General features: G+C 48.8%; 1 protein-coding gene across 1 annotated transcript; it reads right to left on the bottom strand.

The window, feature by feature from the left end:
* Positions 1 to 4851: 4851 nt before the first annotated feature.
* On the bottom strand, positions 4852 to 24239 carry LOC109381834 (somatomedin-B and thrombospondin type-1 domain-containing protein-like). The gene is made up of 5 exons (XM_019640919.1): positions 23915 to 24239; positions 14904 to 15098; positions 12356 to 12434; positions 9664 to 9840; positions 4852 to 6106 (listed from the first exon to the last, which is right to left on the bottom strand). The coding sequence occupies exons 1-5, from the start codon at positions 24237 to 24239 to the stop codon at positions 5989 to 5991; spliced, it is 894 nt and encodes a 297-aa protein (XP_019496464.1). The 3' UTR covers positions 4852 to 5988.
* Positions 24240 to 24704: the final 465 nt, after the last annotated feature.

Here is a 24704-nt window from a genome sequence, read left to right as displayed (position 1 = left end):
GTTAAGAGCTGGCTTGGGACGCCAGAGGGCCCCAGTTCGGATCCCACATATGAGGGCCAGTGACACTGCCCTCTACAGCTAAGATGCTAAGATGCTGAACAACAGCTCAACCTGGAGCTGGGCTGCTGTGAGTCGCCAGTGTCGGCGTAGGCTGCAGCCCCTGCTGCAGTGAGCGGCCAGCAGCCGCAGTGAGCAGCCGCCCAGAAGCCAGTGACCGATCTGCCTTGCCCGGGAAGAGCGCAATGATGGTGCCAACTTGGGCCAGTGAAGCAACATCCTCCACAACTAGACTGAACAACAAAAGGACAGCAACTTGTCTGTTCCCCTTCCCTGACTCCCCAGCATTGTTCCCCTCCCCCAATTCTCCAATAAAAATCTTTAAAAAAGAAAAAAAAGTCTTAGAGTAATGTCTTCAGGTATGGCTGGATCCAGGGGTTGTAAAGATGTCATAAGGGCTGTTTTTTTTTCTCTCTGTCTCCATGTATTGGACCCTCACTAGGAGCTCCAGGGTTGTATCATTATTACAGCTAGAAATCTTGGTTCAAAGAGAGCTTTTTCCCCCACAACAGTGTGGCAAAAATCCCAAGATTCACTCTGATTGGACCAACTTGGGTCAAATGCTCATTCTATAACCAATCTCTAGAACCAGAGGGATGGACTATGCTGATTGGGCCACCCGGATCACATGCCCACCTAGAACCCAGGTTGAACCACTTACAAACTCTAACACTGCAGGCGGAGAGTGAGATGGACAAGGGGTGTTGCTTCAGATGGCGGGAGGAAGTGACATCACAGCGAGCTGCTGCAGGTCCAGCTTCCAGCTCCTGGAGGGACAGCCCTCAGACTTGGGGTCTGAGCCTCTGCACCAGGTGAGAGTAAAACACTAGCAATAATAACACAGCGTGTCCGAGACGCTTCACATATATTAACTAGCCTAATCGTCATATCTAAAAGAGAGATTACGATTATCATCATCATCTCCATTTTACAGGTGGAAAACTAAGGCAAAGAGCTACTTGCCCAGGGTCAAATGGCTGTTGACTGGCAAAGGTGAAAACAAAGCTGGCTGCAAAGCCCATGACCTCAACCGCCATGCCTGATGCACTGTCAGTGAGCAAAGGGAGTCGGTTCAAAGGCTTTAGGAGCGCTGGACTGAAGCCTGTGCCTTATGTAGAGGGCACCACCAACCAGCCCCGGCCCATCATTGGCAGCACGAATGTGAACCGACTATGGCAAGATGTTCTATATTTCCAAAATATGCCAGATTTTTAGGTGAACTCGCCTGATTTTAAAATGTGGATTCAATTGTTTAAACATCGAGCAAGCCAATAAAACATAACATCACTCTAGATGTCTAGGAGAGACCAGCTACATAACTTGCAAGGCCCAGTGCAAAATGAAAATGCAGGGCCGCTTGTTCAAAAAGTATTAAGAATTCAAGACAACAGCTACAGAGCATTATACCAAGTACGGCCCTTCTGAGTGTGGGCCCTTCTCAGTATGGGGCCTGGTGTGACTGGCCAGTTTGCACATCTGTGAAGCCAGCCCTGCCTCTAAATACTTGTTGAATCAGATAAAAGGGAAGAAAAGGGAAGGAAAATGGACATGGATTCGGCACCTACGATGTATCAGACATAGATTTATATAAGAGCTAACACTTACCAAGCACTCACTACGGGCCAGGCGCTGTATGTACTAATATTTTTAAACCTCATAGCAGCCCTCTATTATTATTCCCATTTTCCAGGTAAGGATATTGGGGCTTAGGGAAGTGAAATCATTTGGTTATTGCTGATACTTCACAGAATTGATCTGAGCTGGCAGAGGTGAGAGAGAACTCATGGGAACGGGGAGTGACATAAGAGAGGGAGAGAAAGGCGAGCGGAAAAGAAGCCACCAGAGCCTGTCTCCCAAGCTCGGCTGCACTCAGGTCTCCGCCACAACCGTGTGGAATTTGGGGAGGCTGCCGCACCCCAGAGAAGGGCCTGTGGCATTTCTGAATCACGGTGCCATCCGCCCCGGCTTGGCTCCTCTCCGGCGATCCAATTACTAAATGCAGCCGCATTCTTTAAAAATGTCTTTCCTCTTATGTAATGCAATAGTGACAAACGCCAAACAGATGGTGCTGTGACAAGTTTTTTAAAAGTTGATTAGGAGCTCATCTTTCAAAATTAATGTATGGGCATTTAAACAAGCTTCAGCTGGCCCCAAAACTCCATCAAGATAAATCACTTGATGAATTGGCCATGCTCACCTCCTCCTGGCCAGAGGTTAATGTGAGTGACAGGTGGTGAAGTTGACTTGTGAGCAACAGTCAGAAGATACCTGGTTTGGACGGAGTGGAGAAATGCCTCGAGCCTCCCAAAAGCCTAAAAAGCTGGAGCCTCCTTAATCTATTACCAAGACATTTTTTTTTGAAATGTCCACATTGTCTTCAAGAGAATGGACCCTCTCTCTCCTGCAGAAAAACGGGTTAGTCACAAAATATGTCAGATGCTGCCAGGGAACTGTTTCCCCACCGCCCCCCTTTCTCAGTGTTCAGGGATGAGATCATTTCATTTGGAGCCAATTATAGATGGAGAACGCTGGGGATGTGCAAAGAAACCTCCTCAGAGTCCTACCCTCCCATCATCACAGGCTGTACCCTGCAAGGACAGGCAGGAACAGGAGGCTGGGTGTCCGGTCCCAAGTTCAATCTCAGGGTTTTTGAAGGCCATGCATTCCTAAGCCACAGCTCGGGTCTGTTAAGCTAGAATGCCGGGCCATTAGCTAAATGAAGTCTGATGGCCTCAGATGTTCAGAGCTGGATTAGTCTGTAGAGATCATCATAAAGGGAAAGGGGCTTGCTTAAGGTCACATGCAAGTTGGTGGCAAAGGCAGATAGCTGGATGGTAGCTCCTCCACCTCTCATGAGGAGAATGTCTGTTGTCTGGCACCTGCCCATCACCCACACCTGCTGCTCCGAGTTTTTCTTGGGGAACTATCCTTTCCTCACTCTTGGTCCATGTGCTTCAAGTAGGACCGACTTCTCCCCTACCTCCAGGGATGAGCACCTGGCCCATCCCCAGCAATCAGAGAAGTCCATTCTCCACTGCCTGATTGGCTTAGAGATGCACATGTGAGATGAGCCAGGCCAATGAGCAGCAAACCCAGGGCTTTAGCTGATGTTAAGGCCATTGGAAACGAAGCTCTGTTCCTCCTCTGCTGAACTGGGAGGAAGAAAGCCTGGAGCTCCTGGCAGCCATCTATGCCACCACAAGATGCCTGCCTAAGAACAAAGCCAACATAGAGGAGAGCAGGGCCAAAAGAAAGATACAAAACCTTCAACCTTTAAACCCCTGGATCCAACTGTATCTGAAGGCAAGTCTATCCTGTATATTTTAATTACACGAGCCAAAAATTTTCCATTTTTGCTAAAGCTGGTTGAGTTGAGTTCTGTCACTCATCCCCAAAGGGCCTTGACTTGAGGTTCTTAGGTGTGGGTGGCAAGGCTCTAGGAACATCATTGCATGTTGCCCACCTTCATCATCAACACATTTCTGATCTTTTTTTAAAGTATTAGCTGCATGGAGATGCCTCCCAATCCCCAGCAGACTCCCTGACTCTGCACAAGCCCCAGCAACACACTCCAGAGGAAGCACCCAAGGTAAATGTCCCATTTCATGGTACCCAAGAGATGGCTCTGCCTTCTGGGTACCTGTAGCCAAGCTGTTCCCCTCTACAGCCTCTGCCTTCCTGTTCAGTCAAGAGCACAAGCACAGGCTTTGGAGTTCAGTTCCAACCCCAGCTCCAGCATTTCCTAATCATGATAACTTGTGCGAGTCACTTGACTTTCCTCAGCCTCAGTTTCCTCATCTGTAAATGGGGAAAAGATCACCTACCTTACAGAGTCGTTGAAGGGATTAAAACAGGTATCACTATTTAGGGGTGGGGAAAAAATGGTAACGACAGGGGAGTCCAACAAAGTATATACTACAGAGCCTGGGCAATTCAGGCAAGTACAATCTGCTAGGGAAGACAGCACTTGCACACATAAAATGGCTTACACATAAAATGGCCTCCTACAGCCAAAACAAGTGCAAGGAGAGCTGTTTTCTAGGGAACCTGGCCTTGGATGGGAGTTGGGCAGCCCTCTCGCTGGCCTCCTGGCCAGTCTGCACCTCTCTCCCCTCCACTGCCTCAGCACCTCACTTCAGACCAGCACACACCAGTGCTGCTGAAAAGCTTGCCCAGTGACACATTCACTCTCAGAGAGAGGGAACAAACGTTGATTCCCACAAGCGCCCAGAGTCCTGATTTTAGGAAGGAGGATAGTGTAGCAGCAACATTTGGGCCAGTTGCTGTCCAGTCCCAAGGACAGCTCAAAGAGACACCCCCTCCCCCAACTCCATACTCCACGCTCCCGAGTCCAAAGGCAGGGAAACTGGGCCGGCACACTCCTAGCAGGGTGTGGGAGTGAGCCACGCCGCTCCCAAAGCTCTCTATCCATTACAGCGGTGCTTCTCCAAGTGGAGGACTCCACAGAGATGGTTTTACACAAAGCCAGGATGGGACATTAAATAATAGACTACAAGACAGATGGACCTTGAAGACATTATGCTATAATAAGTAAAAGAAACCAGACATAGAAGTCCATTTGTGTGATTTCATTTATATGAAGTGTCCAGAATAGGCAAATCCATAGAAACAGAAAGTAGATTAGTGGTTGCTTAGGGCTGGAGTGGTCTGACCAATGGGGAGCAACGAACTGTTAAGGGGGTGTGAGATTTTTTTTTAGGAGGGGCAAAACTTGTTCTAAAACTTGACTTGAGTAACGGTTATACAATCCTATGAATATAGTAAAAGGGACTGAATGGTAGCCTTTAAATGAGTGGATGTTATGTTATGTGAATTATATCTCAATAAAGCCCTTAAAAATATGTTAACAGTTGACTCCCAAGGGAAGAAAATTAGCCCCCTTTCAAGTCTCATGTAATTCTTCTAATTTGTCAAGGACCAAGCCTCCATTAAATACCAGTGTGTCCTTACTGTCTCTCAAACACACGCTCATTTCTTGTTTGAACAAGGAGAGAGCAGGCTTCATGCTTAGCATCTTGGTCAGGTAACAATACCTAACCCGTTTGGTTTCCATTGTATTCAATTTTCTGATTGCTTTCTAATTAAGGCAACTGCTTATTCATCTCTTCATTCATTTAATCAACAAATATTTATTGAGCATTATTACATGTCAGGCACTGGTCTAGGCATAGGGGACAAAGTAGGGAACAAGACAGACCCAAAACCCTGCCCTGGTGATGCTGATATACTACTAGTGTAGGGAATCTTAGCAGTAGATGTAGCTCATGGGTTTCAAAACCCAACTCTGCCGCTCACCCGCTGTGTGACCTTGGGCAAGTGGCTTAACCTCTCTGTGCCTCAATGTCCTCACATGTAGAATAGGGATAATAATTGCACCTAACTCAGGATCCAATAAGTCAATATGTGTAAAGGGCCGGACAGCACTTGGCACACTGTGGGTACTTAATAAATGTTTGCTACTATTATTTCTTTTCCTTTCTAGTTGTGATAAAACGTTTCTTCTTTAAACACATGTATTTAAGTATAAGCTGCCTTTTAAAATAAATTTATTTAAACAAAACAAAAATAAAAGGGTGGGGGAATGGAGAGTAAAAAGAAAAAAGAAAAAAAGTAAGCATACAGGTAAGAAGAACAAGGCAAAAGCCACCAGAGTATGTTGAGGAGATGACATTTGGGAAGCCCTGAACTGGAGGGAGATGTTAGCAAGGCTATGACTCAGCTGGCGCCGAGTGGAAACATAAAGCTATTTTCAGTGTCAACATAATAAGGCTTGTTGCTTTAGTCTCAAATTTGCAGACTTCTTCCCACTCCATGGTCCTGTAAGATCCCAAGCCCTGGAGTGGCGGGGGTTCCCTGCCATCCCGGAAGGCTTTGGAAAGAAGGGGTCTAGAAAGTTAGAGGGCCATGGCGCTAGATGAAGACGAGGCTGTGGACCTCGGGGCAAGAACAGTCCTGGAGCTGCCCAAGCCTCTCCCAGGTCCCTCGGCACCGGGGGTGGCCGGCGGCTTGCCACAGCAACAGCTGGTTCCTGCAAGAGATGGAGCTGGCTCAGCGACATTATGAATTTCTGGGCTCCACGGATACTTGCCTGTGTGGGCCCCTTCCTCCATGCAAAAAATTATTTTAAATCATCATTTATGAGTATGTTGTATAAAGTTGAATATAATCCAGGCTGAGTTCATTATTAGAGCCCCATGATTGTTATATCCTTTTTTTCTTCCGATTTTAAAAGAAATTAAAAGCTGTAAATTTTCATGGGCCCTAAAAGTGGGTGGGGACTAAGTCCTGTGTTTCCTGTGCCTGATGGAGAATGGCCGTGACCTGGCCCCAGAGCGCCGACCTCAGAGGCCACACAGAACGAACCAGACTCAGCTCTTAGGGTCTGGTGAGATGGCAAACTTAGCAAGTTGCTTAACCTTCCTGCACCCCCTTTTCCTCCTGTTGGGAGGCAACACAGTGGCGTGATTAAGAACACAGGCTCTGGAATCAAGGGAGGGGGTCATGACCCAGCTCCTAGGAGCCTCCGCCTCTTCAATGGACAACAGAGCTATCCGTAATCTCCGCCTCTCTGAAGTGCTGGGAGGCTCTATGTGCGGGGAAAATAAAAATGATCATGACAATAATAGCTAGGCATGCCAGCAACAAAGACAAAAGATCTCATGCTACAAGGCAGCCTTGCGAAGGAACCTTGCAAACCGCATATGGAGCAAACGATGCTGGATTCCACAAGGCGCACTGTGCATCCTTTCGTGTACGTCAAGTTTGGGTGGAAAAGCAAAATTAAACTATAGTGTTTAGGGATCGGCACCGAGTAAAGCTATTAAGAGAACTGTACTATGGGTTGCCATAAAAGTCAGGGCAGTGGTTTCCTTTATGGGGAGGAATGGGGCTGTGGTTAGGAGAGGTGTGGAGGTTTGAAGGGATGGCCAGGCGTGTCTCTTTTTCAAACAGTTTCCAAACCTATCGATATATGTTTTAGCCAATTTTCTGTAGGTATAACTCAAATCTTTTTAAAAATGCAAAATAATAACGATAATAAAAACCATCAATTAAGTACCTATTAAGTGCCCGGCACTGTTCTAAGCACAGTGCCTGGCACATAATAGGTGCTTCACAAATTATAGCATTTGAAGTTACCATTATTAATGGCATCCTCATCACATAAAATGGAGTTAATGCCCCTTGTCTCAAAAGGGCTTGGGAGGCCTGAATGATGTAAAGCACCTACTTAGTGCCCAGCACACAGTAGGTGCACGACGATGGCAGGTGTTCCCTCTGCTTGCCCCAAACTCAGAGACACTTCTCAGGCTAAATAAACCCTCCTAAAATCCCCAACTGACAAGCTAATCCCTCCCAGGTCCATGCCCTTTGCATGCCCGCCCTCACCAGCTGCCCACAGAAAGAATGCAGCTGACAGCTCGCCTCTATCCTCACTTTGATCCTCCTCCTCTGCCCAGTCCTGCCTGGTGAGCTCATGCCCCAATCAGACCTTCCATCACCTGTTGTGAGCCTGGCCAGGATGGGGTGCAAGCAGGGAGAGATGGCTCTCTTTGGCACAGCCCTGGCCCTGCTTTCCATTCCTGCCCCTCCCTGGTGGAGCCAGGGGTTCCTGCAACCCTCATCTCAGATTCACCAAAGTGCCATGTCCCTCATCCTGGGGTATTTGCAGCCATCAAGAGAAATCTGGGATTCATCAGTTTTAGGACTAGAAAAACTTTTCCAAAGATGGATGGCTAAACCAAGGCTCTAGCCCAAAGAACAAATCTGTAATGGTAGAATCTAAGGTCTAGGATAGGTAAGTGGGAGAGAGGTTGGAGGGGGGTGGACAGAGAGGGCCTCCTAGAGTGTGATTATATTGTCTGTCATTTATTTATTGGGCACCTACGATGCACCAAGTTCATTGCATCTATTACATCTCATTTTCACAAAATACGTATGATTATATCCATTGTACAAGTTAGACATGACGATAGCAGCTCCCACTGTTAAGCATCTACAAGAAGCCAGGTGCTATGCAAAGGGCACAGGATCATCCCCCAAAATGGGTGTTAGGGGCTGTGTGAGTCAGGTGGAGGACTAGCATACAGTCACACAGCTAGTAAGGGCCAGAGGTGGGGTTTGAACCTGGATCTGTGTAGTCCCAATGCCTCTTGTCAGGTACATCTGTCCTAACACCCCGTCTGTCACTGGCATTCCCGGCTCTACGTTTGCAGTGAGCAGGGCTCCTCAATTTTAAAAAGCAGGAAATTAACACCGTTGGAAATGGGAGAACTCCCCGGACAGACCCCAGAGAGTGCTCTCATTCCTACAGTATAATAGTCCCTGCACTAGAAAAGCACTATCAGTGAAGACAGTCTAGACTAGTCTTTACAGCTTGGCTCAGGGATCTGAACGTCATAGGTTCAAATCCCGTTTCTGTCACTTGCTAGGTGTGTGAACTTGGGCACCTCTTTGTGTCTCAGTGTCCTCATCTGCAAAGTGAGGGCCCTAAAAGTATCCACTTTGGGTTCTTGAAATGTTTCCATGTTATGCTGTGTGTTAATGTGTCCTCACCCCCTTCCACGCGCTCCCTCGCTCACTCCATCCGGCCATGGTGGCAGCACACTCCCACCTCAGGGCCTTTGCACTTGCTGTGCCCTCTGCCTGGGACACCTTCCCCCAGATATCCACATGGCTCCCTCCCTCGTTTCCTTCAGATCTCTGTTCAAATGTCACCTCCTCCGTGTCACCTTCCTTGAAAAATAACAACCCTCAGAACTTCCCCCTCATCCTGCTTTCTTTTCCTAACACTGATCTCCTTCCTGACAAATTACAGATTTACTTGCCCATCTTCTCACAGCAGAATGTTGTCTCCGTAAGAGAAGGACCACACCTGCTTTGTTCATTGCATCTCCCCAGTGCACAAAACATTGCCTGGCACATTCTCAACAGTAAGTGCTCAACAAATATTTATTGAGTGAAAGAATGAAAGAATGAACATAAAGAGCTTAGAATAATGCTTGGCGCATAGTAAGCACTCAATAAATGTTAGCTGCTATTATAATTAGTATGTTAAGTACTTTCTGAGACACCTGCCTGTGTGGGAGGCAGTCTAGGGGGCTGATATAAGGCAAATCTGGGCCAAATCCTGCTGTGTGACCTTGACCAAGGCACACTGCCTCTCTGAGCCTCAGGTGCCCCATCTATAAAATGAAAGTACCCAAACTTGGCTTTTGAGGGAATTTTGAGGATTCAACAATATTGCCAACTCTCTTTTCTTGAGCTCCTTCTGGATGCCAGGAGCTACGCTAAGTCCTCCACTTGTACAATCTCGCTTAACCTTCATCATTGTCCCATGGGGAGCTCTCTTATCTGCATTTTCAGATGAAGAAATTAGAGTCCAGAGAGGTTATGAGATTTACCCTGGGTCACACAGCTGGAAGTGACGGGAGCTGCTCCTCTTCAGACACTGAGGCCAGGACATTCCAGGTTCCCACACTGACTGGGGAGCAGCATCTCACTCGTGCAATACTGTCACCTCTCAGGCAGCAGAGAAACCCCAGGCTCTGCAGTCACATTTCCCCATGCCCCAGTCCCACTGCTCACCCTCCGGCCCCACCGCCGTCGCCATAGCAGCGTTGGCTCCTGGTGTCCTGGGCAGGCCACTCACACCTCACACAGACCATGTGGCCCTGGGTCAGATATCTCGTCCACTGGGCATGTGGCGCCCTCACCTGCCGACAGCTCCCTGGAATGGGCCCCAGCCGGAACTGGACACAATACCTGCAGCCACACAGGGAGACAGCCCCGCAAGCACCTGTGAGCATTTATGGAGCACCTATTGTGTGCCTAGTCCTATTTAGGCCCAGGGTGGTACAATGTCTCCCTGATATAGAAACCTTCAAAGCAACCCATTCTGCATCAACAGGTTGCATACAAGAGACTCGGCTGCTACTTTTTAAGTTAACCTCAGTAAGTGCTTCTATGTGCCAGGCCCTCCAAGCACCATATCCAAAAGACTATATTGTTTATTTCTCATCTGTCTCCCCCCTAGAATGTCAGCCCCACAAACGCAGGAATTTGTGTTTGTTCTGTTCATGGTTGTATCCAAATCCTAGAATAGTACTGGCTCAATAAAAATTTGCTCAATGAATCATTGGTCCAATGGAATAGGGAAACCCTGTGAAGCAGGTGTTGCCCCAGTTTACAGATTAGGAAACTGAGGATCAAAGAGTTAACTGGCCTAAATTAGGGTCACATGGCTAACAAGCGGTAGTGCCTAAACCTGAACCACCTGAACCCAAAAAGCCTAAATTGACACTCCTGAGCACTCCACTGCATTTTACAAAAGATCCTGTTTTATAGAAGAGATTCTTCACAAGAATTTTTTAAAAGGGAAGCTCCCTATACTGGGGTATCTGAAAAAGCCAATTTGCCAAAATGTGACTTCTACCCAACTTTCCTACAAGTAGCAGTAAATGGCCCCCCCTGCTGGAGGAGATGCAGCTCTTTGTCAAGGACTCTGTGTGGTGCTAGTGCCCCCTGGTGGCTGCAGCCTCTGGAAGGTCTAAGGAGCAGAGTTTTCTTGTCCCCAGCCCCTTCCTCTCTGATGGGCCCCCTAGAACTCCTCGGGAATCTGTCCCTTACCAGAGCCTGTGATAAATGGAAGTTATGTCTTCCCAACACACTTTCTCGTCCCCTTTGGGCGGTTTATTTGGGGCACTCTTGCCCTCACCCTATTTGGCCTTGGAGGGGTAATTAATCAGGGTGGCTGGTCTTGGCTCTCCCCATACCTGCCACTAGCTTGGGCAGATGACTGAAGTTGACCAATCAGAGCGCTCATCCTTCTGGCCACAGTGATTGGTTCAGGGATGGGCCGGGATCCAAGTAGGACCAATCAAAGTCTCCTCCATGAAATGACACACTGAGACTAGGAGGAGGGCGCCTTCTGCTGGTGTTGCTAAGCTGGGAGGATGTGGGGCTGCTGGTGGCCATATTGGAGGGAATGGCTGCTTGAGAATGAAGCCCAATATATGCAGAGAGTGAGAGAGAATGAATGAATAAATGAATGGATGAGTGAATTAATGAATAGGAGAGTGAGTCCTGACTTTATTTGACCTCTTGGCTGCAGCCATGCCTAAAGTAATACTACTTTGAAACTTCCTTCCCAGTTATGTAAACCAATAATTCTCCTTTTCACGAGTCAGCTTGAGCTGAGTTTCTGTCACTTGCAATGAAAGGAATCCTAACTAATGTAGCTCTCCTCTCCATCTTCTTTGCCACTGCCTTCGTTCAGACCTTATTCTTTCTATTGATATTTATTGAGTACCTGCCGTGTGCTAAGCACTGTCCTAGAAGCCTGACCTCATCACCACCATCTCCAACACACTGGTCCAGTCCCTGCAATTCACACTTCAAAAGGTGTAAGGCTATCACCCCGGTCCAAACCACCTTATCTTTGGTCTTGACCATTGCAGTAGCCTCCCCATTGGTCTCCTGACTCCTTCCTTGCGGCTCTGTGATCGAGTCTACAAATAGCATTCAGATAGGCCCTGTGAAAACCTAAGTCAGATCATGTCACTCCTCTGCTCAAAACCCTCCCATGATTCCCATCTCATGTGAGAAAATGCCCAACTTCCTACCATAGCCTATAGGCCTGTGTGACCTGAGGGCCCCACCCCCACCCCCCACCCCCCATATATTTCTGACCTTATTTCCTACTCTCTCACTCTCCCTGCTCTCCAACCACACTGGTCTTCTTGCTGATCCTTTAATACACCAGGCATGCCCTGCCTCAGGACCTTTGCACTTGCTGGTCCCTTTTTCAGATATGCTGTTTCCACAGAAAGCCTCCTCCAGATCTTAGTTCAAATGTCACCTTCTCAGTGAGGATATCCCTGGCACTCCCAACCTCTTCCCTGGTTTATTTTTCTCCATAGTACTTAACATGATCTGACATACTATTTATTTGTTTATTGTCTGTCCCTTCCAACTAGACTATCCACTCCACGAGGACAAGTATGTCTGTCCTTTTTGTTCTTTGACAGGCTTAGCACACTGCCTGTCATAAATGTTGACTTAATGGAAGGAAGGAAAGAGGAAGGAAGGAAAGTTAGTTGTGTGGAGACCAATTATTAAGGACTTCAAAATCCATGTTAATGAGCTTACAAATGAAACAGGACAAGAAATTCAGAAATGTTAAAGCTATCAAAGTAAGGGAAAGACATGATGAAAGTTTAATCCAAGGAAAATGTTTGCAAATTTTAGTCTGACTTTGGGTTCATTTGCTTCAACTTACCCTACTAACTCCTGCTCCTTGGGGACACCTCGCTTTTTCCGCTCTTTCCCATAGCTGCCTGTGGTTATCAGGGCAGGGACTGTGGGTCAAGGAGAAAGCAGAGTTAGGTAGCCCAGCACTGCCCCCTGGGGCTATAACACAAAAGGAAGCATAATTAGGTATTTCTGGCTTGTGAGTCACTTATATGGCAGCCTTAAAGAGACTATGGGATCTGGGAACTGGGTAGGAGATCCCCACCTGTACCCTTTATGCAAGGCTGGAGGCAGAATCATATTTATCTCTGAGACCCAGGGTTGCATAGTAGGTCAATAGAAGTTTCTCAAATGAATGATTTTGATGAGTAAAATGAGTAAAAAAGTAGATAAGAGAGTTAATAACTAGATGGATAGATGGATGAATACATGGATGGAATGATGGAAGAAAGGAAGAATAGATGGATGTGAGCAGATAAATGGGAACATGGGAGGATAGAAAAAAGAGGAGACAGATGATAAATGGAAAGAAGAATGGATGGAAAGTGACAGGTGGGTGGATAGATAAATGGATGGGTAGATGGATGCATGGGTGAGAAGATGTAAGGAGGGAAGAAAGGTACAGAGGAATGGAGGGGTAAATGAATTAATAAAATTGTTTTATTGGGCCAACTTCCAAGCTCTTCCCTCTTAGACAGAGAACACTACAAAGGAGAATTGAGGGTCGGTCTGCAAAAGGTTGGTGATTCCTTAGAAAAATAAAAAAAGCCAAAAGAAGTCCCTACCCCTCCCCATTCCCTGAGCGATGAAACTGAATCAAAGATTTGGTGTTGAACTAATGCTTGTGACCTAGACGAGGGCCACACCAGGGGCATCCCAGGCACCTCTCCCTACTACTGCCACAGAGATTGTGCTTGGTCTTTGCCAGAACACTTAATACACAATTTCCCTTCCCTCCCGTCTTCCAGCATCCATAGTGCTTCTTTTGGTGCAGCCTAGAGCAATGAGGGGAGCCCCAGAGAACCCCAGGTTCTAGTCCAAGCTCGGCCTCTTATAGTTGAGTGATCTTGGTCAAGTTATTGCAGCTCTCTGAGCCTCAGTCTCCTCATCAGCAAAATGGGGATAATACTAGTACCTCTATCATAGAGTTATTGTCAGAATTAAGTAAGACGAACCATGTATTTGGGGCAAGTTTTGTGCCTCCCTGAGCCTTGGTTTCCCTTTCTATAAAATGAGGATAGTAACATTGGCCTCACAGGGTCAAGGAATGCGGCAAAGTGTTTGCACATTGTTGGGGCAGTCAGGAAGATCTTCCCGAGAAAATGGCAGAAAATGCTTGGCCGGGCAAGGTTAGAGGCGAGTGGCAGAGGAGAGGCAGGATTTCAGGCAAAGGGAATGACGTTCCCACTGTCATCACCCCATTGCCACTGCCTCGGTCCAGCCACAATCCTTTCTCACCCACCCCTGACTGCACGCCCCTCTTCCTTGGTCTTCCTGCTGCCCTCTGACCCACTGTCCCCACAACCATCACAATGACCCTTTAAAATGTGGGCAGAGGGAGGAAGGAGATGAGGTCACAGGAGGCAAAAGCCAGAGCACGTGGAGCTTATCGACCATGATGAGGAGTCTGGGCTTCACCCTGAGGGCACTGGGTGGCGACTGGGGAATTTAAAGCAGGATGGTGACAGCAAGAGCGACCTCCCCTCCCTGCCAGGCTGAAGCATGGGGAGAAACTGGACGGGCACAGTTTAGCCCTGCTGCCTGCTAGTCCACCCCTTCAGGAAAAACCACTTTCGCTCTCTTGGTCAATTTCTTCAGCTATAAAATGGGCATCACCTGTTTTTTGTAGCGATATAAAAACCTTTTGTCAGGGTGTGCAATGTAGCCAACATCTGTAGTATTGCCTACCCTACATCCATTCTCCTGTTTTTCTCTGAAGAACACCCCTCCCCTACTCTCATTCAGATGGGACTGACCCCCACCTCCCAGCTTCAAAGGGAGCACATGCCCAGGCTCAGCCAATCAGACTATTCCATCACTGTAGCCACTCTGATCGGTTTAACAGTGGATACATGACCCAGGTCAAGACAATGAGACTACATCCCAGGACATTTGCTAAAAATATGGAGAAAGAGGCCTTTTCTTCCAGCTGCTAGGCTGGTTGGAGGGAAACCTGGAGCCATCCAAGACTATTATAGGGAAGAGCCGGCCTGAGAATGAGGCCAAGTCAGAGAAAAACAGAGCTGAGAGATGAGAGATTCCTGGCAACATTGCTTGTGCCCCTGGATCCAGCTATGCCTGAATGCACCACTGGAACTTTAGTTACATGCGCCACACATTTTTGCACAGGTCAGTTTAAGTTGGGTTTCCCACCATGTGCATTCAAAGTCCTGACTGATTCAAACTGGGAGATGAGTAGAAAGAAGATGTTGAGATGCCCAAGGGAAGTCAGAGCTTCTGACCTCATGCACAGGGTGAGGAGAGGGGATCGGGGCAAAAGGAAGGCGAAGTCCCACCCCAAACTCAGACCCCACACCGGATCTGACAGCTGTCCCTGGTGGCAGAGCTCAACTCACTCAAGGACTGCTGGCACTCCACTCCCTGGCGGCTGCGGTACTCCACACAGCCAGCTCGCTCTTCCAGAGGGGGACAGAGGGCACCCCCGTTCCTTGGCTCCTGCAGGACATGCCTCTGGCGAACACGGTAGGAGATCTGACAGGGCTTGACACAGCGACTCCAGGCACTCCACTCTGCCACCACACAGGAGACGGCTGGAAGAGAAAACAGCATCTCCAAGGGCAGCTCTGGCACCTGTGGCGGCCCCAGTCACCTAACACTCTCAACCTCGTTTTTCTCTTTTATAAAGTAAAGGAAATAGAGTCTACCAGAATGAGTTGTTTTTAGGATTTAAGAGTATAACCTGTGTGAAATCATGTGTGTAAATATTTCCCCTAGGAGCAATGGTTCAGTATTCGTCAGTTCAGTGTTCACAGCAATATAACTACTGCTGTGAAACACGAGAACCGACCTGTATATTTACACATGTGTGCGCATGCACGCGCGAACTTATAAATACCAAATTCTGCATAGTGTTTACCTATGAGGCGAGAAGGAAGGAAGGGGACTGGGGAGGGGAACACAGGAGCCTCAGGACCTTCTGTCAAGGCTTGATTTTGGGTTTTCAGAAGAGTTTATGTTACTCTCTCTACATTGAAGTATGTCTGAAATATTTCATCATAATAAAAGAAGGAAGGTGCTGGAGGCCCAAGTCCTTGAGATGCCCCATGTGCCCCCACAATCGGAAGCCCAACGAGTAGGTATTTTCTGATGACATGGACTCTGGCACCTTCAGCTTCATTCAGGTCCATAATCCCAGACCAGGACTGGGCCAAACCAGACAGGGAAGGCCGTCTGGCTGAAACACGGAATCTACAGACTTCCCCAGAGAGAATTTCCATCGATGTGCCAGCAAAACTTGACACTCACACACACACACACACACACACACACACACACACACACACATACTCGCGCGCGCGCGCGCACACACACAAGGCAGCTCCTACTGTCAAAATTCATTCACTCAAATATTTCCTGAGCGACTACTGTGAGGCAGGAGACACAGTGAAGACCTAGAAAGACAAGGCTGTCATCATGAAAATCACTCATCAGCTATGAGACAGGTCCTGGTTCAGCAACATGAAAACGTGAGGGAAAGTGTACTCCCTTGAACGGAGGGCATGAGTTTACTGTGTTGTGAACACAGACAGTGTTGCTTCTGGCCCCTCAGGAAGTCACAAACTCCTTGCACAGATCCCCACTCCTAGCAGAGCTGAAACGCTCTGAGGAAGGAAGGAGGAAGGGAAGAAGGGAAGAAATCAAGTAAGACAACCTAACAATCATGATTGCTTTCATCGTCCACCCAATTAGGACAACAATTATGTCACTGGTGCTGAGTCAGGCAAGTCACAGGCCCGACATCACGTAATCCTCACAACAATCTTAGGAGAGCGTGCCTTCCCGGAAGTCTATGCACCGCAGAGGTTCCCTGACCCCAAGCTGCCAGTTGAGTTCAGCCCATGGGGGCCCAGGCAAGGATGAGAGGCCAGCTCAGGTACCTATTGCCCCCCACTCGCTGCCTCAGCCTTGCCCCTGGGTTAAAGGACCATCAGCCATGGATCTGCTCTCACCAGGCTCCAGCAACACCATTTCCTCCTGTGCCCCATTGTGAATAGAACCCTCATCAAATTCTCTTCCATTCAACTCTTCTGGGCTTACCATCTGTCACTTGCCAGAACCCTGACTCCTATATGTATACGTACTATTGTCAGATCATCTCACAGAGGAGGCAAGTGGGGTTTCAGAGGGCAGAATATCTGAGCCGAGCCAAGGTGTTGGAGTCAGGCAAACCTGGATTCAAACTGCAGTCTCACGGGACTGGTGCAATGATAAATGCAAAGCACTGAGCAGACTGGAAATGCTCAATACGACAGGGGTCTTTATGCATTTATTCAACAACTATTTATGGCCTACGCGTGCCAAGCACTGGGTCAGGGGTTGGGAACATAGATGAGCAAAGCAGAAAAAGCCCCTGCCCTCGAGGAGCTGACATTCCGCGGGAGAAAGACAATACAACATGATGTAATTCCAACTACATCATACTCTGAGAAAAAAGCAAAGCAGAATAAGAACAGCAGGGGTGGGGTGATTAAGAACTATTTGAAGGGGTCAAGAAGACCTCCACAACAAAGAAAATCTCAGGAGGTAAGGGAGGAAGCCGAGTAGGTATCTGGGGGCGTGGGGGGGGGGGTATTCCAGGCAGTGCAAAGGCCCTGAGGCAGGGTCCAGGTTAGATGCTGGAGGGACAGTGAGGAGGCCAGTGTGACTGGAGCAGAACAAGCAGGAGGGAAAGTGGTGATGTCAGAGAGGGAGCAGACAGCGACAGCATACGGGGCTTTGATGATTATCGTCAGGAGGTTGGATTTTATTCCACATATAAAGAAAAGCTGTTGCCTGGTTCTGAGCGAAGGAGTAACATTATCTTATTTAAGGTTTTAACAAGATGTCTCTCTCTCTAGCTGCTGGGGGTGAGGGCAGAAGCAAGGAGGCCAGCAAGACGGCTGCTGCAATTGTCCAGGGGAGAGAGTATAATCTACATTAGAGGGAGCTACTAGAAGAAATGAGTTTTGTGTCACTGGAAGTGTTCCCAGAGTGACTGGAAAACCTGGCAGGAAGAATGTAGACCAGGGCCGGCCGAGTGGCACGTTGGTTAAGAACTGGCTTGGGATGCCAGAGGGCCCCGGTTCGGATCCCACATATGAGGGCCAGTGACACTGCCCTCTACAGCTAAGATGCTGAACAACAGCTCAACCTGGAGCTGGGCTGCCATGGGTCGCTGGCGAGGGCGTGGGCTGCAGTCCCCTGCTGCAGTGGGTTGCCATGGGCTACCGTGTGTAGCTGGCAGCCAGTGTGAGTGGCCAGCAGCCAGCATGAGTGGCCGTCCAGAAGCCGGCAACTGATCTGCCTCGCCCGGGAAGAGCGCAATGATGGTGCCAACTTGGGCCAGTGAATCAACATCCTCCACAACTAGACTGAAGAACAAAATGACAGCAACTTGTCTGTTCCCCTTCCCCCAATTCCACAATAAAATCTTAAAAAAAAAAAAAAAAAAGAATGTAGACCATATTCAGGCGCTGGCTGGGCATGAGGGGGGAATACCCAAGTCCCATCAGGATGCCCTGCCCTGCTGGTCAGACAGGTGAGAGATTTTGCAGAAAATTAGGCATATGCAAGCTTACACATAGTCTTTCTGATAGGGTAGCTACATAGATAGAAATGAACAGGAGAAGGAGAAATTTAGCCCCAGTTAGAAAGCCCCTTGCTGTAGCTCCTACCTGGGTCAAGACCCTTGGCAGCTGCCCAACAGAACTCCAGTCTTACACATACCTCTAAATCAAAGAGATATGTTGTTATAAGTCAGAGAGGTGGGGGACACATCCTGTTTATCAGAACCATCAATACCTTACTAGCCCAGCAGGATTCCAGGCTTACACATATCCCTAGGGGGTGTGTTTACACATGGCCCTAAATCAAAGAAATGCACTAGAAGAGAGAAAGACATCCTGCTTATCAGAGAACCTATCCCATTTGTCACCAATACCTCACTAGGCCAACAGGATTCCAAGTTTTCACACACCCCAAAGGGATGTGTTTATACATTCCCCCAAAACCAAAGGGGTGTGTTTACACATGCCCCTAAATCAAAGAGATGCATTGCTAAATGCCAGAGGACTAGGCACCTCAGGGGAAGAGAGAGACATAAGAGAGGGGAGAGGGGGAGGCAATTCTACCCATAGAAATAAAAGCCTTCATGCCATGTAAGGCGAGGCTGCTTCCCTCCCTTGGGTCAGCCCCCTCCATGTCTCAGAGTTACCCCCTTTTACTAATAAACTTCTGCTGTTCGTACTGCACAAATGTCTGTCTCTTGATTGAAGTCTTTCCTTCAGGAAGACAAGAGCCAAGCTTTCAAAGTCATTTCCCGGTAACATTTCCATGTGTCTGACATCTGTGAAATCTCCAAGCAGCATGCACGTGTGACATCCCCAGAGAACTGTCATCACACTTCACCTAGGCCAGGGGTTGCGACTCTACATTCGCGTGATTATTCACATCTTGTCAGCCTCCGTCACTAGAATGTAAGAGCCACGGAAGCAGGGTCCTTGTTCCCTGCTGAATCCCAGCACCAACTACAGTACCTGGCCCATAGGACCTAACGAATCCTTGAACACTGAATGAGCCAATCTTGCCTTAGTGACAACAAAGGAAATATGAGCACAAGCTGACATTGCAAAAAGGTACCACCAGATGGCGGAGTTTCTCATAAGAAAGGCCATCCCGCCTTCTGAGTGAAGAAGAAATTCTAGCTTATCAGTGTAGCTTAAAAAAGGGGTCAGGAAGGAGGTTTTAAGGTTGCTCATCCAGCCTCGGAGAGCCAGATAACATCGTGCCAGTGGAGCCAGCTGGAGCCAGACCAAATTTCCCACAGTCCCCTTGATCCCTCTGCCTCCACGCCAACAGGCCCAGGCTCATCAGGAAATGCCTTTCAGGAGGATCCAAACCCCACCTTCTTCTCTAAACTTCATTCCCCAGCCCCCTGACCGCCCATCCACCTCACTATCAAAGGGACTTTTCTGGAATGCAGTTCTGACCTGCCACCTGAAATCCTTTAGTGGTTTCCGTACACTAGTGAGGTGGTTCACAAAAGATCTTTTTTTTGATGGTGGATCACAGAGCCCCCCCAAGGCTAGTGGTTAAAAATCTAAGTGTGCTGCAACACACCCTCAGTCACGCCCTCCCTCCTCCTCCTCCTTAATGTCTCAGCACCCTTTTGCTTTGAGTTCCCTGAAATGCATGGTCTCCCACAGCTCAGTAGCAAGCAACTGCCATTTCTACCCTGCCGGCCTCCTTACCCCGTCTCCTGGTGAACACCACCTCAGTTTTCTTTTGAGGAAGCGACCCTCCCCACTCTCAGGCGGCATTGTTTGGACAGATCTGACCTCACCCTCATTCTGGCCTGAGGCATGTGGCCCAGGCATGGCCAATTGGCTGGCTCAGTGATTGACTGGCTCACGGACGAACACGTCACCCAAACTGGGGCCTATGAAAACCATCCCTCGGATTTGGGCTGGAACAAATGGCAAATGGACGCTCTCATTCCTCTAGGGACACCAGTTTGAAGCTCTTGGGTCCTACCTTTGCCACCACTTGGTGACGGGGTGCCTAAGAATGAAGATGACACAAGCAGAGCTGAAAGGTAGAAAGACAGAGTCCTGATGACATCCTTGGAGTCTCTGAATCCAGCCCCACTTGAAGCCCAGAATCCAAGGATTGTTTCCCAGTTACCTGAGCCAATGAATTCCCTTGCTAGTTTAATATGAGCTGTGCCAAAACCCTAAGAGTACTGACTCTATACGATGAATATGTAAGTGCCTAACGGGAGACATTGATCCTTACAGGACTAAAGTGAGAATTAAAGAGTATAAATAAAATACATGGAAACATTCACTAAAGAACTTGAAAAGTGTGAAGGGATGGTGTCCATCCTTTCAGGCCTCACTGGTCACTCCTGCCCCACTGTCCTCCAACCCATCCTCACTGACCATTTTCAATCCTCATCTTGCTCTGACTGAAACTGTTCCTTTCACAAGCTACCCTGTCCCCCCAAAATAGACTATAAGCTTGAGGGGGACCAGAGCCCCGTCTTTCCAGCCCCCATGGCTTCTAGCTGAGCTGGGTACACAGCAGGCGGCCAGAATGTAACTGAACTGAATGTGGGCAATGCCAAGTGCTCCTCTTCCACTGGTACAGACTGCTGGGGTTCAAATCCCAGATCTCCCACTTAATAGCTGTGCAACTCAGATCAGGTCACTACCTCTCTGTGCCTCAGTCCATCTATAAAATGGACTTGAAAACACTATCTATACCATATGTTTGTTCTGAGGCTTAAAGAAGACAATTTATTTAAAGCATTTTACTTAAAACATTACCTCCCTGGCACTTGGTAAGTATTTAGTAAATGTTAGGATTTTTAAAAGTCATCCTCAGTATCTCTCTCTACCACAATCAATTACTGAAGTCAGTCAATGTTATTCCCTAAATCACTCATGAAAAAAACATACACTTCTCTCCATCTCTTGCCTCCTAACTGGTCTCCATGTCCCCTCCTGCCCTGCTGCACGGGTGTGTGTGTGTGTGTGTGTGTGTGTGTGTGTGTGTGTGTGTGTGAAGTGAGGGGGCAGTTAAAAAGTGAACTGGTCCCTGGTCTATTCATAAAACCTTGGCTCCCCTGTAGAGAGCATTAATTATGAAAATTAAATGGACTCTAATAATTCTGATAGCTGTGTCAGTCACAAAGTGACAGTCATGCCAGAGCATCACGTGAAAGGCGTACCCAGTCAATGCCCTAACCAGATAACTCCAGACACAGGGTGGAGTGTGACCATCTGGACGCTTTATTGGACTGCAGATGGGGGCACCGCACCCAGTCTTGAGCATAAAATCAGAGTTCTCTGATGGCTCATCGCTCAGGCCACTACCGACGAGCTGACAGCCACATCTGCGCTCGTCCTAGATGAAGCACTTGAAGCCCTGCCTCCTGACAGTCTCACCGGCCAGGCCTGATTGCCCGATGCTATGCACCCCAGTGCCCTAGGGACTCTCGCTGAACACCGGACTCCCTCTCATACTTAAGACTCTGTTTGCCTTGCTTAACCCTATTGCTTACAAATCTATGTGACCCTCTTGTGTGAAACCTCTCTACCTAGACTATTAGAGGCTTGGCTGGCCGAGTGGCTCAGTTGGTTAAGAGCTCGCTCAAGAGTTTGAGCTCTGAGCAACAGCGGTTCGATTGCTGGCCGGAGCTGAGCAGCCGCTGAGCTGCCAACAGGTGGCAGGATGGCTCAGCTTAAAAAAAAAAAAATGGAGGAGTATTGGAGGCCGTCCTCTGACTGGAACCTTGGTTAATACCCGTGGTAAACTGAGTAAGACTGGATCCACAGCTTTATTCTAATAAAGTCTGACATTGTGGAAAGACACAAAGGTGTGTGAGACTGCTGCTTTGATAGCCATGTCCCGCTCACAACACTCCACCCAGCCCGGAGAAGGGGGCAGATCCCACGCCTGCTGCCTTTTTGACACCTTCCCAAAGGAGCCAAACAAAGAGGGCCACAAAGCGTTGAGGCTCCCATGCCCACCAACCCAAGCTCTTGACACAACAGCAAATGCAGTGGAGCTGATAACATCGTGTGATTCTGTGGATGAGGGTCAGACCGTGGGAAAGTATCGCTGATCTATCTGCCTGGTCCCCTTTCTGGGCCCCCCCCACCCTTGGGCCCCAAGGGAGCCTCTATGGGTGCAGCCCCATGCTCTGAATGGCCCCGCGGCTGCATGTGCTCTCTGTAAGGAAATCAGACGATTACAAAAGCGTTCCCAAGATAGTCCTTCTGAAAGTTTATTCTGAGGGAATCTGATTGGCTATGCTTTCAGAAGATACCACACCCCAAGTTACTTTTTCCTCTCACTGCTGCCTGCATTTCCACCATTCGCTACTCAAACTGTGGGAAGCAGCAAGGCACTAGAAGACGTGGATCCGGCCAGGTCCAAAACCTGCTGGCTCACCCTGGCTGGCCTCAAGGCCCTTTCCTCTCTAAGTTCCACTTTTCTCATCTGCTGAATTGGGACATTACATTCAGGAACCCCAGAGTGCTGTAAGAAAGTAATCAAATTTAATGAGACACCCAGCCCAGCTCCTGGGCACAGAGTTGGTAAGTGATGGATAAATGTTGGGTCCCTTCAATTCTGAGTTTTTAAAAATTGCCCTCTCTTTTAAATGTAAATCTCTGAAGGACCACTAATGTCTCAGGGAAGAAAGGTCCAATCACTATCCCTCCTGACAAAGGAAACTTGGATCATAACCACTTTGCAATGGAACAGAATTTAGATTTTTGTCTCCAGTGGGTGTGAAAAACTTACTCCTGGGATTTACAAAGGACAGGTCCTCCCCACTAGTGACTCCACAAAAGCGGCCCCTGATGTCAGAGCCCGGTGGGTACCACACTGGCAGGGGTCTTTAGAAGGAATGCTTAGACCCTGGTCCGGTGGCCACAGCCTGCAGGGGAACCGCAGAGGGGCGTTACCTGCACACAAATCAGGCCCCTACGCCGCCGTCCGCCTGACCAAGTTTTAGCCTGCTCCTCGCCCCACCCCACCCCCAGTTCCTCTGCATCTCCTGGACCACCCTATCTGGGTCCTCCCTCCTCTCTCAGAGTCCCTCCACCCCAAGCCCTCTCCAGGCTTCAGCGGTTCCCTCCACCTTCTCGACATCCTCTCCGTGTGCCCGCAATGTAGTGCGTGTGCCCACTCTTCCCTCGCACCCCAGCTGGATCCCACGCCCTTCCCCCAGCTAGGGCTGCCAGATAAAATGAAGGACTCCCAGTTAGATTTGAATTTCGGAAAAATAATAACTTTTCATGTAAGTATGAACCGTGCAATATTTAGGACGTACTTATACTAAAAAATTATTGGTTGTTTATCTGAAATTCCAGTTTAACTGGGTATCCTGTATTTTTATTTGCTAAATCTGGCACCCTACCCCAACCCAAGCACCCTCTCCTCTCTCGCACCCCTCCCTGCCCCGACGAGCCCATTTCCATTGGGTGCCCTGCGTCTCGCAGGGTTGGCGCGCCTCTTCCATGATCCCTCACCCCCACCCTCGCCCAGCCCTCCAAGTCTTAAGCACAGTCCTTGTGCCCCCTTCTCCCAAACACCCCTCAACTCTCCAAGCGTCCCTCTCCATTCCGCCTCCCGATCCTCATGCGCCGTTGTCCATATCCTGCGCATCTTTCTGGGCGCGTTCCTCCACACCACTCGTCCCCTCCAGTCCTGCGCGCCCGCATCCCCCCTTGCCAGCGCACCCCCAGGCCCAGAACCCCCTCCATGGGCGGCATCCTTCCTTCCTCCACCTCACACCACACCCTCGCTCCCCTGTGCTCCAAGCGCTTCGCCCGCGCCTGGTGCTCCGGGGGCTCACCTGGGCAGGCCCGCGCGTAGTCAGCACAGCAGTCCCGCACCGCGCCGCACGCCTGATCGCAGAAGCAGCGCGGGGGTCCCGGGGCGGCGCAGGTCGGGTCACGACCAGGGCAGCAGCGGCCCAGCGCCGCGCAGCCCTGCCCAGGCCAGAGCGCACCCCGCGGCTCCCGTGCCCAGGACACTAAAGCCACTGCGGCTAAGGCAAACACCAGGGGCAGAATCCGCGCCGCTCCACGCGGGGCCATCTCTGGGCTCAGGCTCTGGACCGGAGGCCAACGGGGACAGACCCTATCGGCACGCCCCGTGTTGGGGCGGAGGCTCCCCATCGGACCCCTCCCCTACCTGTCACGAAACTGATATCCACCTCCATTCTTCCCATCCAAGCTTTGCACAGTTAGTGTTGGTGAAATATCAAGATAAGGGTAATAATAACCGCAATAACCGCAGGGCTCCCCAATACCCCCAGGTTCCAAAGAAATAGAGGCAACAAAGAGGTTCATCAAAGCGGTACATTATAATAGAAAACAATAGGGTATTGTTACAACAATAACAGCAGTAATGGTCACTATACCATAATTATAATTTCAATAATACCAACAATAGATGCCAATACTATTAAAGTAGTAATAACAGCCATAATAATTGCCAGGGAAGGAGCCTGGAAGCCAGTCTGTGTACCAGGCTCTAGGTGTGGCATAAGTATTGGCCAAACCCGATCTTATATAAATATTCATTCATTCATTCATTCATTCATTCATGTATTTACTTATTTTGCTGTATTCCTACCACCT

Source organism: Hipposideros armiger, unplaced genomic scaffold, assembly GCF_001890085.2.
Source record: "Hipposideros armiger isolate ML-2016 unplaced genomic scaffold, ASM189008v1 scaffold_54, whole genome shotgun sequence".
NCBI lineage: Eukaryota > Metazoa > Chordata > Mammalia > Chiroptera > Hipposideridae > Hipposideros > Hipposideros armiger.
Note: the sequence above shows the minus strand (reverse complement) of the source record. Positions and strands in the feature narration are given on the sequence as shown.

What these genes read in the sequence shown, in the direction of transcription:
- LOC109381834 (XM_019640919.1), bottom strand. Translation starts at nt 24,239, where the DNA reads ATGGGGAGCCTCCGCCCCAACACGGGGCGTGCCGATAGGGTCTGTCCC. An exon ending in GGAGTGCCAGCAGTCCTTGA is followed by an intron (nt 12,435 to 14,903) that starts GTGAGTTGAGCT and finishes CTTGACCCACAG; the next exon opens with TCCCTGCCCTGATAACCACA. An exon ending in AAGGAGCAGGAGTTAGTAGG is followed by an intron (nt 9,841 to 12,355) that starts GTAAGTTGAAGC and finishes GTGTGGCTGCAG; the next exon opens with GTATTGTGTCCAGTTCCGGC.